General features: G+C 38.7%; 1 protein-coding gene across 2 annotated transcripts in view; it reads right to left on the bottom strand.

Moving 5' to 3' along the window:
* yap1 (Yes1 associated transcriptional regulator) overlaps nt 1-10620 on the bottom strand; it is a 36105-nt gene extending 25485 nt beyond the window's left edge. For both annotated transcript variants that reach the window (XM_065279163.2, XM_065279162.2), the window contains exons 1-2: nt 10010-10620; nt 8732-8967 (exon numbers count right to left, since the gene is read on the bottom strand). In XM_065279163.2, the coding sequence (XP_065135235.2) occupies nt 8732-8967; nt 10010-10210 (437 nt within the window). In that variant the 5' untranslated portion in view covers nt 10211-10620. The remainder of the gene's footprint in view (nt 1-8731; nt 8968-10009) is intronic.
* Between the last annotated feature and the right edge of the window lie 4421 nt (nt 10621-15041).

Below are 15041 nucleotides of genomic sequence, written 5' to 3' on the forward strand. Positions count from 1 at the left end.
CAGAGTGTGTGGAATGATCTGCCCTCAACATCGGACAGCTTCATTTAACAGGATTTTTAAAGACTGATGCCAATTCTGATATCTAGAGAGCAAGGTGACCATTATGCATATGGGGAATAGAAACAAAATTAGAGATGCACTGACATATCGCCAGTAATCTGTATATGTAAATTAAAGAAAATTTCACACTATCACCATCAGTATCGGTCTGAATAATCAACTATTGGTATCAGTGGGAAAATGTAATATCGGTGCATCTCTAATCAAAATAACTGAAAACATATCAAACCAAATAAAACAAATCAAATCGTTAAAAAAACGGGAAGGAAAAGTTTCCCGAATAGGACTTATCCTAGTCCCAGAATGTATGTAGAGCTTCATTAATTTAAAACACATTTCCTAAAGGAAAACACCACCTTTTTTCAATATTTTACTATGTTTTCACCTCAAATTAGACAAATTAATATATACCCATCTTTTTTCAATGCGTGCACTTAATCTTTGTACAGCGTGTCGTGAATGTGTTAGCATTTAGCCTAGCCCCATTCATTCCTTAGGATCCAAACAGGGATAAATTTGGAAGCCACCAAACACTTTCATGTTTTTTCCTATTTAAAGACTGTTACATGAGTAGTTACACCAGAAAGTATGGTGGCACAAAACAAAACGTGGCAATTTTTTAAGTAGATAAAAATGAGAACTATATTGTATGGTGGAAGAGCATTTAGTTTGTAGCCACTTCGAGCTCAGGTGCAGTAATATTGACGGAAGTTTGAGCAAGAGGGGGAGTAGTCAGGAGTGATGTTACTGCGCGTCGATGTCAAAGTGCTGCAAACTAAGTGCTCTTCCGCCATACAATATAGTTCTCATTTGTTATCTGCTTAAAAAAAAATCGCCACGTTTAATTTTGTGCCACCCTATATACTTGTGAAACTACTCATGTAACAGTCTTTAAATAGGGAAAACATAGAAGTGTTTGGTTGCTTCTTAATTCATCCCTGTTTGGATCCTAAGGAATGAATGGGGCTAGGCTAAATGCTAACACGTTATTAAGTGCACGTATTGAAAAAAGATAGGTATGTATTCATTAGTCTAAACTGAGGTAAGAACATAGAAAAATATTGAAAAACGGTGGTGTTTTCCTTTAACAGTGCTATTTTTTGTCTCAAGATGCACACTATTGTTGCTTTTTTGTAAAGTATGTTTGTAGAAACTACTCGTATAACCAAGGCCTAGTCCTGGATTAATCTAAACCTTGTCTGGGAAACTGCCCCTATATATTGGCCTGCAATGAAGCCACAGACAGGTGACAGATATGAAAAGCTGAATGCTGCTAGTCAGCTCTCCATTTCTCCATCATGGGCGAGCGAGCGGGCGTGTATCGGTACGGGTGGATGAGTGACTGAGCTTCCGTCAGCAGGACATCATCAGGAGAGATTATTGAGCGACCTGATGACCTCTGGACGGATTTAAGTTCCCCTTTGAAGGAGAGCTCGTATCACAGAGGCCGGTGAACAAAGCAGCAAGTTAACGCAGTTAGTTAGAGAGAAGGAGACACACCAGAGGAAACTTTCTCAAAAAGTAAAAAGTTTGGTAAAACATGTTTAAAAAAATGCTGTTGTTTGGTAGGACCCAAACTCTTACATAACCAAAAATTTTATTCCCAGTAATAAAATAATTTTCAGGTAAATTTTTTATGACCATAAAAGTAAAAAAGGTATTATGAAGGCTCAGAAGGGGTTTAGTTTCATTTACCAGTAATAAACCACTAACAAAAAAACTAAGAACCTAAACAGCACTAAGCTAAAACTTAATAGCATGAGAAATTGGAAGGGGTGTTTCAGTTACCTGTAATAAGCCGCTAACGAAAAGCTAAGAACCTAAGTAGCACGAAACTGAAAGTGAGACATTTGACACACATGCTGCGCTGTTTGGGAAATCTAAACAGTATTTTGAGTCTCTGGTCTGAATACATAGGCAGGGGTTCTTCCTGAAGCAGTTTGTTCAACAGTGACAGTAGAAGCATTGATGTCTGGGGCAAAGGTGTTACATCAGGACTGAGTAAACACTGGTCTGGCTAACTCTGCCTTCTATATGTACACACACAGATGACACTTTAACAGGAAAGGGGCTTGTTTGTGCGTGGTCAATAAACCCAAAGCTTGACAAACACACATTTGCTCAATGCTTCACACTGGATGAGCTGAGAAATGAATCCACCCTGACCTGGGAAACTAAACATTATAAAAGGGGGCAACTATTATCTAACAAATGATGGAATGCTATAATAAAATATCTAATTTTTGTCATTTTCACCCATATAATTTCAATAAAAGGGAATCAACATAAAAAGTATTAAAATGTATCATAGAACTGCTCCATAAAACTCTCTTTCAAGTCTCCTAAAAAAAATGTATTTGTTCCCCCAAAAAGACTGTGAACTACTTTAAAACAAAAATAAGTAGAAAAGCCTCTAAAAGTGCCTTGATCATGCATCAGACTACAGAGAAATTGTGGTCAGGGTTGGTTGGGAGGACGGGCAGCCTCTCCCTGTGATGCTGATTACATTTGCAACATCAAACTTTCACTCCGTTCTCAGTCCTCCACACAAATGTGCTACAAATGGAGTTGGGAAGAGAAGCCTGACCCAGATGGCTTAACCGTTATCCATCAAAGAGGTGGCCAAAAGCAGTACACAACACACTTGCTCCAAACTCACACACATGAGGGTGCAATTTAGCACAGCGTGATTCAGACCGGGCCTCCTGATGAGCGTGTTAAAATCCAAATAGTGGCGGAAGATGAAATCAAATCACGATCACATGAATAAAATCACATGTACACAAAACCAACGCGACTAATCCTGTCGTGTCTTGCTCACGAATTTGAGACGGACATGAATTTAGCCGATACCTCCTTTCAAAGAGGAGAACAAGAGAGCAAAGCAAATATTTTCCCAACTGGCTGGAGAAAAATGGAGTTTGAGTGTGTGAGGAAAATCCGAAAGAAAACAGCCCACCCCAGAAGACTGCAGCACAATAACAAAGAGCGTCTAAGCTAGTGGTGTGTGTCTGGACATGCAATGCTTCCAGGAGTAGCACAAATTGCACTACATACCACTAAAGCTATGACAAAAGGGTGTCCGTGTGTTGTCTGCTAATACACATGGCTTATTAAAAAAAACACATGGCATTTGTTTTCATTGGAACACCTGGGATGTCCTGCAGATGTTTATGTTTGTGCGGCATGTTGCACAATACAAACCACAATAATGAAGTACATCCATTTAAATGTTAACAATGAATAAAGTTAGTTATCGGTCAAGGAGGAAGCCTTTACCGTGTTAACCTCCAACCTAAACCAAAAAAATCCCACGGTGGGACTACACAGCAGGAGGAAAATAAAGGCTCCATTTTTGGTTCATGGACCTTAAGGCAATGCTGAGTAAATTGAACCACTTAACAGTACACTTCACCACTAACCATCACCAGCAGGTCTCGTGGTATTCCAAAACGCGGCATGTCCATCAGCTTCATACGTAAATGTATCTTTACAGCCTGAATGCATAAATGTGCAACAAAGTTTCGCCTTTAGGAAAGATTCAGTGCGTGTATCCGAGACACACCTTTGTGTACTAATTAAAAGCAGCATGTTTTAAAGAGTGTGAAGGGGTGGCGGTGGTTCCCATCAGAGGGTGTAATCCCGGTCATAGCTGGGGTCCACATCCCTGAGGGCCCTTCTCAGCAAGGGCCGCCCTCCCATGGGCTAAATCCCCCACCGAATCCTGGCTTTAATAAGACAACGGAAACACTGATTAGCCCCTCTATTTGACCACATTCTCTAAATTAGAATCCTTCATTAGTTTATGACCCTGGTCTCAGTGTTAGTGCCCTGTGAACTTAACCCCCCGAAAAACAGGGAGGCGAGAACCAAACAAGATGACCCTCAACCGCCCCGAGCTCCCCCCTCTTTCTGTCCGAGTCCATTATAAATCAAAGCTCACAGTAAACTGTTGGAGAAAAAGGGAAAAAGAAGAGGGGTCAACACATCATGTTGACCTTTTCCCACTTTTCTCCTCAGCAAGGTTTATAATGAAAGCAGGAAAACAAGGGACAAAGTAAAAACAGGACATGTAGAGACATAGTGAGGACACATAAGAAATTGCCTACTTTTATATTGAAATGTTATTGCAATGACATTTTATTTAATCAGCACAACTGAACTTTAAAATAGAAAAATTGTGTATGCTTTGTTTAGGAGAAGCATTAAGCTGAAAGTAAAACTTAACATAACTTTTAAAACTAAACATACATTGTACGAATACATTGTGAATGCGCGTACAGGAGTATGTAGTATGTAGGACATGAGAGGTCAGCACACGTGTTGAGTCAAATGATCTATGATTTGCAAGGCTGTGATTAGACTATGCCAGAATTGGACTGTGCACGTACGCTCACGTATGCATAAAAAACAGACTATACTCAGTCAGGACTTTAATAAATGCAGTATCTTAAAGGATTAGTCAAAATTTCTTAAAAATAATCCAGATAATTTACTCACCACCATGTCATCCAAAATGTTGATGTCTTTTTTGTTCAGTCGAGAAGAAATTATGTTTTTTGAGGAAAACATTCCAGTATTTTTCTCATTTTAATGGACTTTAATGGACCCCAACACTTAATACTTAACTCAACACTTAACAGTTTTTTCAACGGAGTTTCAAAGGAATCTTTACGATCTCAAACGAGGCATAAGGGTCTTATCTAGCGAAACGAAAAAATATGCATTTTTAAACCACAACTTCTCGTCTTCCTCCGGTCCTGTGATGCGCCAGCGTGACCTCATGCAATACTATGCCCCAGTATGCGAAACTATGCCCCAGTGTTTACAAGTGTGGAGAAAGAGGACCGTTCTGACAAATGAAACAAATTAATGTCTCTGTGTTAGTTTGTTGTTTAAAATGGTCTGCAAATGTGCATTTCATATATGTAACACGTGACCGTTCTACGTCATTACGCAATTACGTGAGGTCGGGCTGGCGCGTCAAACGAATGGAGATTGACGAGAAGTTGTGGTTTAAAAGTGCATATTTTTTATTTTTCTCGTCAATTGTTTCTCTAGATAAGACCCTTATGCCTCGTTTGGGATCGTTAAGGACCGTTTCACATTTGGTGCGATTGCCTGGTCCGAACCCGAGTTCGTTTGCTTCCCCCTCCCCATGCCCCCCATGGACTGTGTTCACATATTATTTTTGCATCCGAACCGCGGTACGCTTGCATCATCAAGCTGCAGCCGGCGCGTTCTCATGTTGCTTGGTAACCGCTGTAAACGAGAAGACGACAAGAGATGGGCTGCGTCCCAAACCGCATACTTCCATACTAAATAGTAGGCGAAAAGCACTACTTCTCGTACTCTTTGCCTACTATATAGTATGGAAGTAGGCGATTTGGGACGCAGCGATGATTTCTAAATGCCTCCGCAAAAATTGACGTCGGCGGACAGCCCGTTGTCATCGAAACGACTTCAGTATGTTTGGGGCAGACAGACGAAAGTGCGTTTCTGTATTATTTCTTTGAAAACAAAACCAAAGGTTTAAAAAAATAAGAACAAAACTCAAGCAAGGATTCTATGCATTTTGTTGTCAAGGTAAGTGCACGCACACAAACACACACGTCTGTTTTGGTGGGATATTCCATATAATACGTAATTAACAGCGGTTCACTCCCGCGATTTGGTACGATTGCGCTCACATTAGCAGCGAACCGATCTGGAGTTCACATGAAACGAACCCCAGACCACCCTTTTTAAGCGGACTCGAGTACGTTTCGCGGGTGCGCACCCGAGTTCGGAAGACAGCGTTCACATCATCCAAATGTACCGAACTCTGATGTCAATCGAACCCGGGTGCGCACCAAAAGTGCTAATGTGAAAACGCCCTAAGAGTCCTTTAAAACTCTGTTGAAAAAAACTGTTAAGTGTTGATTTAAGTGTTAAGTGCTGGGCTCTATTAAAGTCCATTAAAATGAGAAAAATCCTGGAATGTTTTCTACAAAAAACATAATTTCTTCTTGACTGAACAAAGAAAGACATCAACATTTTGGATGACATGGTGGTGAGTAAATTATCTGGATTTTTTTTTTAAGAAAATTGACTAATCCTTTAAGTAGCACAAACACAGTCCTGTAGGCCGCCAGTGTTATGTATGTCAAGTACTCGCACATGCCTGCCAACTGAACACACGTATAACATTACCGCTTTCACAAATGTACATTTTCTTAAATTTACACAGCAACGATTAACGACGATAATAAACCCCAAAATGTCACTGTAAACAAACAGCCAAAACCCAAAAAAGTTTCCAATTTTTTGGTTGAAAACGTTGTCATGTAAACGGCCCCTTAGTTTATGCCAGAATTTGTATACTTACACATCCATTGTAAGATAAACCAGTTTTCAATCCTATATACCATTTTATTAAAAAGAAAAAACACTTTTTTTTTGCCAAGTACACAACACACACACAGCAAAACTATAATCACACACTATGCAAATCTACCACAAACATCTGGAAGCTTTACAGGAATAGTTCCCTATAATCCAGGGCTTTGAGGCGATGCTAAAACCATTTTCAAATCACTGGTTGTTGCAGACTGATTATGACTTCTGATAGCTTTATGTTTTCCTGCAATTTTCATCCTGCTAACAAACGTATCATGGGACATCATAGTCCTGAGCTAACGCTAAGCTAAATCTAGAAGGACAAAGAGGTTACAGTGTAACCGTTCGTGGCTAAAATCTAACTAGCGTTAATGAGACAAAACCGTAACACTGTGTTCATTTCAAGTCTCTCAGTCTTGTTTGTTTGTCTATATTTGACTGGGTCACATGAGTGTCACTGGATGAACAAAGCGCCCCCTCTCTCCTCTGCGCACGATCTACTTTATCTCCAGTGACACAGCGTCACCGCAGATTCACAAACTGCGCTTTCATTCACACAAAAACGGAAACCAAGCTGCTGGTCTGATTTCCCTCGGCTGTGCGACTCACATGAAGCACCAATGCTTATCGGACATCAAATTACATTCAGCTCATGTGAGGGTTGTGCACATGCAGGAGAGGAAGAACTGTAGTGGTCATCTGAAAGTAATGTGAGCTTGTGAAGGGTTTCAAACTGGTTGGCTCAGAGCCCTCTTTTGAAGAGGCTCTGAATATAAATAGGGGTGTGATTCTATTTTCCAGCACAAGATCCCTGCAGACACCAGTGAATCCACATTCGGCACTTTTGATGTCCAAAGTACACAGACTGTTACCATGAATCAGATACCAACTTTGCCAAATAAACACATGTATAAATAAACAAAAGAAAGAAAGGTTATGTTGAAATATCCAAAATGGCATCTGATGGGGTCATAGCGACGTCTATATGAAAATTAGGAAATTGTTGACAAACCACATCAACATCCTGTGGGAACGTTATCCACAAACAAAGCTTGGGTCAACAACAAAAAGAGATTAATAAATGAGCCTCCCGTTTCTCCAAAACCCCAAACAAAGAGAAGTTAAAAGGAGGGGGGGTTTGCAGACAAGTGAAGTCTTGGACTCTCAGACTTTTATTTGTGCATTTGAGCACTGGTATAGACAGGGCAAAGATCAAACAGTGCCCACACACATACAACTCTTAGTAAAGTAGGAATTATTTTCCCAATAAGTACTTTCATAATGGATGACCTAATATTGTTATAGCAAAGGGAACTAGGTGCCTAGTTTGGAGCAGTGAATGACTAAATCTTCACGATTGGTTTGTCCCCCGTGTCATTATAGTAGTTACAACATTTCCAAAACATTATCCCTGGACTTGTGAGCCGACTACACAAGTGGCATTTCCCCCCTCCTGTCCCTCTTTCCCTTTTGCACAATTCCTGGAGATCTGGTCCAAATGAAGCAGATGTCCTCCAGATGTTCGTCCTTTAAACATCTGGTTTTAAAAGCTCTTCATTTTATCACAGTAAATTGGAGACTAATCATGTTTGTCTAGAACCGACTGGTCAGAGGGTCACACATTCAGACATCCCAAAACTTTTATATGCAAAAAGAACAGTATCAATTCAGTCTTGATATAGCAGATATCACATAAATGAGAACCTAAATATAACATGTCAAAAGGACGGAATGTACTTCTTGAAGTTTCGTTTGCCACTTTAACTCTAATGGGCTCAACTTGTGTCTCAGATTTAGTCCTGTGTTAGAACTGCGGCCAGGCAGATGAGTTTAGCAGGCCGGCCCGTCTTCCACTTATTCTACGCTGCTACACTGGGCCTTTGTTCCCCTCTGAAACCCAATCCGCAGAAGCACTAAATACCCACACACACACACACACACACACACACACAAAGAAGAAAACTTTGGCACACGGGCTAACACACTGTAGTAAAGGATCTATAAACCAGCTGGAGAAAAGATTCCTTATTGGGAGTTTTCTCTGATCAAAAAAGAATTGCCGCCCTCAATAAAGAGTTTGTATCATTTACAATAAAAGCACAGATGGAGCAATCTATTGTTGTAACTGCTTCTATTAACTCTAAGAATGTATTTTTGCGGTAATTACGTCTTTTTAACGTGCTGGTAGTATTGGAAACCCATAATAAATATTGTTAATGATCAAGGGTACTAATTTAACAGAACAGGTATATAAATACACATCAAATCAGATATGATAACTTAAATAACTCACTTCAGGAAGTATCTCTGACCGGAGGGGGTTTTGGCCATCTCCCAACCTGGTGGCAGGGGCACATCATCTGGTATCTCATAAGAGGACTGGCGGAGGTGCTGAGGTTGGGTGTTTGGTTGACCCAGGCTGCTCAATGTGCCCGGGGAAACTGCACTCAGCTGCAAGTTGGCTGGGGAGGAGTGTGCCCGGATATGCTGGGGTGTGAGGGTACCAGCAGTACCTCCATCTGTGCTGGCCTGTGAGGGTTACAGAATTAACATTATAAAAAAAATGAATAGGAAAAAAGCAAGTTACTACAGGGGTAGCCTCAAAACACACACTATTGTGTAAAAGTCACATATCTACCTACTATGCACATGCACCACCACACATGTGAACCCAAATATGTCTGCACACATGTGTGTACTAGAGAGGCTGGTGAGACAGTCATATTTTCCATGTTGTTGAAAGGAAAGTTTGAGCACATGTGAACTAGGACAACAACAAAAATGATTTCCAACAGGAATAAAAATGACAGAACACTGAAACTTGGAATACTAACAAGTAGACCTTTTTACTCAGTGTCCCTGCGGTCCTCTTTAATCAAAGTTAAGTTTCGCTTTTGATAGATTTATCAGTTCTTTTTACAATAACAAAAGGTTAAGAAACGGATGTGGCCTTCACAGCAGACTTTAGGAGGAGCTGTGTAGGAAACGGGCTGTCCTAGGGCAACTCGGCAAACTCAACCTCCTCCTGTACCAATGGAGTTCATATATGCGCATGCGCGAGATGTGAATCCAAGCTCGAGAAAAACCAAATGATTCTTGTAACGTTTGTTGGTAAAACAACTTAGTAGCTGTGCCGTTCAGCTAAATTCTCCTCATGTGTTAAAGTAGACGATTTTAATTTGTTAATTCAACTTTATTTACCTGAAACGTACTGGAAAGTGTTAGAAACTAACTTACGGAGTATAAATCGGACGTGATTTATAAACTATTACATAGTTAAACAGTTAGGAATATGTCTGAAAAATATTTACAGGCGCAAATGTCGGTTTTGTTTTTAACAAAACGTTGAAATTAGTAAAAGGGACAAAATGTGCACTGCAGAAGATGATGTCACGCTCCATCTACACTTCTGGCCTCGCGACGACTCGTATTATAATCAACGAAGCTTGACTTGCAGCGTACAAGTGATTTAAACATTAAAGTAAAAAAAAACTCAATGCAGTGGGCCCAGTCGTTCGCTTACAGTCTCAGGCACAGGAAAAGTTTGTGGTTTTTGTGGGGGTGGTCTTACTTGTCTGGAGTGGGACTTTGGCTCTGGTGGTTTGAAGAAGGAGTCTGGAAGCTTTCTCATCCTCATAGGCAGAGAAGGGGGGACGATGGTGTTTTTCGGGTTCATCACAGCGTTAAAAAGAGCTTCCAGATCGGTCTCAGAGTCTCCCCGAACATGGACGATCTGATGGCCGACTGGAGGGTTGTGCTGGCTCGGGTCCATTGCTCCAAATAAAATGTACTGTAATCTGCAGGAATTCTTTTCTTCGTCTTGTCCGACGTGTTAACAGTCGAGCGCGACCATAAAACGTCAAAAAGTTAAATCCAAACAGCCCAACCCCTTTCTATGTCCGTCCACTTTATAAATTATCCAAGCCTTGCGAAAAAAAGCAGAGAGCGCTGTTTTTCTGCTCCTGAGAACACCCCAATAAATCTGGAAACGCGCATATCTACTCAACTTTGTCCTTTAAACTTCTTCTGAAGTCTCTGAACTCTTTAAGCGGTGTCCGTCTGATTTTTACAAAAGTTTACGGGTCCTCTAAGGTAGACATTGGTAGTGACTGTACTGCGCATTGAAAATCACAGCCCCCTCACTAACTTAACTAACTTTTTTTTCTCTCCTAACTTCTGAAAGTTTGGGCAGGACATCTAACTTTATGAGTCATGTGACCGCTGAGTCAGAGAGGGAGGGGCTTCAGCGAAAGGCTTTGAGCAACAAGCTTTCCTTGTGGGTTTTATAGCAGTATAAAAAATATTATTACTCCGCCCTGCAAAGATCTTTTATTTTTTATAACAGTCAGTATTTCAACATTAATTAAGGAAGTTTACAAATATATATTTATTAACCATTCTGTTTATTTCAGGCTTTTGCATTATTATTTTGAAATATATAAAGGTATTTAACATGTATTGCTAAATAGGCTATATCACCCTTAATATATTGACTTTTCTTTCATAATAAAGTAGTCAGACAGTAAGAGTTGTGTTTTGGGGATGTCACTATTTTTCATTCATATTTAGGGTGTCCCACTCTCTATGGATTAAATCCCATTATACAAAAGTACACCAGTGAAGTTCAAGCACTCAGTTCTTTATGAATAAAGAAATAAATTGTCTTTCATTCTGTATAAACCCGAAGAAAAGTAGTTCCATGCAGTTCCCATAATTGTTATGCAAATGAGCTTTCCCGGTCCATTGAGAAATCATTTTGTCAAGACTGAACTCAACTCTTTTCCCATACATATAACATTGAGTGACTGATTATAAACCCTTTTTAATCCCCTGGGGGAACTGTAAGGGCGCGATGAATGGATTAAAAAAGTTACTTTGTACTTTTCCCTTTTAATCAGCTAACCAATATCCAGCCCTATCATGAACTGTCTCTATAGGCCATATATAATTAACCACAATATGTGCGTAGTTTTTGTCAGTGCCCTGTAATTTAGATACTGCTCTGAATTTTATCAATATTAAACTTTACTCATCATATAATAAATGTACAATGTCATATTTTCATTACTTTTCTTAAGTTCACCACGTAGGCTAAAACAATTTATCATTACTGCATTACATTGTAACCTGGCAGGATTTTTGTGACATGTCTTAAACCAATTATCTCTAAATTTACTAAAAATGCTGTCTTGATTTAGGGAACAAACTGTGCATTTGAGATCATCAAAAATGTATAAATATCCTAAAATGATTAGGGCAATATTTGAGTTTATCTGGGGGTGGGGGCTGCCCTGCCCAACCCTGGGGGAGACCACCCACTTAGATATCCCACTGGTAACTCGATCATTTTGTCAACATGTTCCAACATCTTTGAGCCTGTGACAATTGTTGACATCAGTGTTACACGAGAAACGGAAGTGCTGAAAAACAATTGCCTGCCAGTGTTATTTTAATAACAATTATTAGCCTACATTTCCTCCATAAGATGGGATAATCTTATAATTTTTTTTCATCTATTAATTATCAAAAAATTAAATAAAAATAAAACGTTTCCACAATTTGAGACATTTGTGCGCCACTGGGCCAATGGCTCTTTTTGATCGTATAATTAGATTCTAATGTCTAGATATTGAATTCTAATATTTGCATCTCCTTAAACATGACAAAAAATGTTTAGTATGATTAAGTAATGAAATTGAAATCAATATTGTGACTAACAACATCAACAATTCATTTTCACACATCTTTCATACAGACTACAAGCACTTCATAATCACATTAGATAACATCAAAATCATTTTATTTCAGTCACTTATTAAAATCACATATTCATGTGTACATTTTTAGAATGTAATATAACTTTATTTAAAATTATGTTTTATAATATAATATATATAATATAAGATGATTACATATTATTGCAACAATCTCTTTCATCAGCTCCTAAGCTACCTTTGTCATCATTGTTGTAATGTTAAATTGCTAAATGTGGAAGTCTACAGTTTGCCATCAGTCTGCATGAATACAACTGCTAGTTTATCGCTTAATCCCCAGTCTGCTGAGAGTGTGATGGTTTAATTGCAATGTTTTGTTGCATAACAAGAATCTGTCAAGTGCTGACTGACTGGTGACGGATCCAGTTATAAAGAAGACAAGAAAACTGCCACGCCCTTTCCTTTGTGTCTATTCACTTCAGACTGTGAAAAAGTGACTTTATAATTTTAACTGAGCTCATATGCCAGTAATATCCTTAATAAAGTAAAGGGAGTCTTAGGGTCATAAAAGAAGGTACATTTTTACCCCAGAGTTGTCTGTAGAAGTCATTTTAGGATTTTTAGTATCAGAAACCACACCCAACTGCAATGTTTTTGTTTAGTGCAGTGAACCCTTTAATAACACTAAACATAACTTTCAATAAAATTAAAGCAAGAAATATGGATATGTGATATTAAATAATAACAAAAAATATAGTCACTAAGTTTCATTGGAGCAATTTGTGCACTTTACCAAGTTTGATAACAGAAGAATACAGAGACGATGGCATTAATACAAAGCATAAATCTAATTTAAAATCTAAAGCAAAGCTTTTAAAGCCTCCCACTGTCAAGTGGAAATTTAGGTGAGAAACAACCCTTCAGTGTAGTACAGATACACAATGAGTCTAAAACCTGTTCAGCAAGTGTGTTCTTGCAATACATTTCAATTCGTCAGATTTCAAAGAGGGAAGGCAATCACTGCCAAATTCTTCAAAGGTGTAGAGACCTCCTCCACCCGCTGCAACAAGCCAAGGCAAGCTGACCGGAGAAGATACTGAACCCTTCCCAGAAATTAACTGTGCTGAACGCAGGCAAATCTTTAACCAGTCATGAGCATGAAGTTATTGTTTTGTTTCCCTTTCTTTTGCATGAACAGTTAGGTAAACATTGTTGGGTATTCATGTTAATAATTGAATTTAATTAATACAGCAAGCCAGCAAGAGAGACAAAAGAAAGGGTGACGGAACATGTTTTTGTTTTGCTGTTGCTACTAAATCAACAATTGTACATTGAAAATATGTTTATTAGATATGAATATTAAGTGAATGTCTTTATTTTGTTTTGGCATTTTGGAAAAGCCAAAGTAAGTACAATTTAGAGCCACATTTTCCTTGAACTTAAATCTTTTAGAATAACCGTAGCTTTGCACCCTAGACTAACCTATATTATTTTATTCACTAGTTATTTTGAGCAGACTGAAACAAAATGATGCGCTCTATTTGTTTTCCACCATCCCTGCAAATGGAAAGCAGCTGCAACCATCATTCCTTCTCTATACTTTGGTGTGCACTTCAGTTAGCATCAAGTCTATTGAGAGTTTTGGTATATTTGTGACTCACATGCTTAGGATATTGGCTATAAAGCTCCGTCTTGGTTTCATCTGATCACAAACTCAAATTGCAAATGGGTAATTATGATGCTTTTTGGGCAAAACACGATGCACATTTTCCAATGTCCTATACAGTGTGCATTGTTATGCAAAGCATTTCACAGTTTACTCATTTAGCTATGAACTTTTTATCAAAATAAACAGCATTTGCAATATCTGACCATTTGATACCTTCTTGATTTATTTTGATAGCACAATTTAACCACTCACACATTGATTTTTTTACTATTTAAAAAATGTGTTTTAGCTCACACTATTCTTTCAAAGTGTTATTTGAACAGTTTTTCACAGATTGGGTCCATTTTGTCAATGAAGCAAAAAAGATAAACCATATACATAAATGAAATTGATGTAAATGATCAATGTTAAGACACTTTCATCCAAGATTTAAAGTTCCCGGTTCGAACTCCAAAATGCTTACCGTTGTGCTATTATACATTTTTAACATTTTAAAAGCATTTCCACCAAGGTGTCATGAGTTCTTAGGCTTTTTGGATTTAGTATACGTTAATTTATATATGTTCCTCAGACAGATATACAAAGTCATTGTTATCTAAACAGGAAAAGGGTTTACGTGACATAATCTGATGTGAGCAGTTTTAGCAGTTATAGGGTGGTGACGTGATAGGAGAAGCAGATCACAGAACAGTTGAGTTTTTTGTTACACTGCAATACCTGTGCGGTGAGTCTCCAATGAACCGTAGTAATTAATGTCACCCAATTGTCATGTCACACACACACAAGTCACACACCTAGATAAGCTTTCAAATGAGTGCACAGACACAAACTTTGCAGTTGCACATAAAAAACATCACTCATAAATTAAAATGTACATACATAACACACACACACGCACACACGCACACGCGCACACGCACACACGCACACACACACACACACGCACACACGCACACACGCGCACACACACACACACACACGCACTGTACAGTAGACCTAAAATACACACACCCAGAAAAACCTGCCGTGGTTATGGCACACACGCAATGTAAATCTGTATCTAATTTATACTTGACTTGGGGTCAAGCTGCACAAACAAAGCTCTTTATCCTGTCTTGGCAATGAAAAATTAAGCAAAACCGTATTTTTGTTCTTTTTACTCATTTATTTTTCATGAATATAGTCAAGATTATTTCGAATAAAAATATAGTATAGTTTTG

This window comes from Paramisgurnus dabryanus, chromosome 9 (genome assembly GCF_030506205.2).
Source record: "Paramisgurnus dabryanus chromosome 9, PD_genome_1.1, whole genome shotgun sequence".
In the NCBI taxonomy this organism is placed as follows: Eukaryota; Metazoa; Chordata; class Actinopteri; order Cypriniformes; family Cobitidae; genus Paramisgurnus; species Paramisgurnus dabryanus.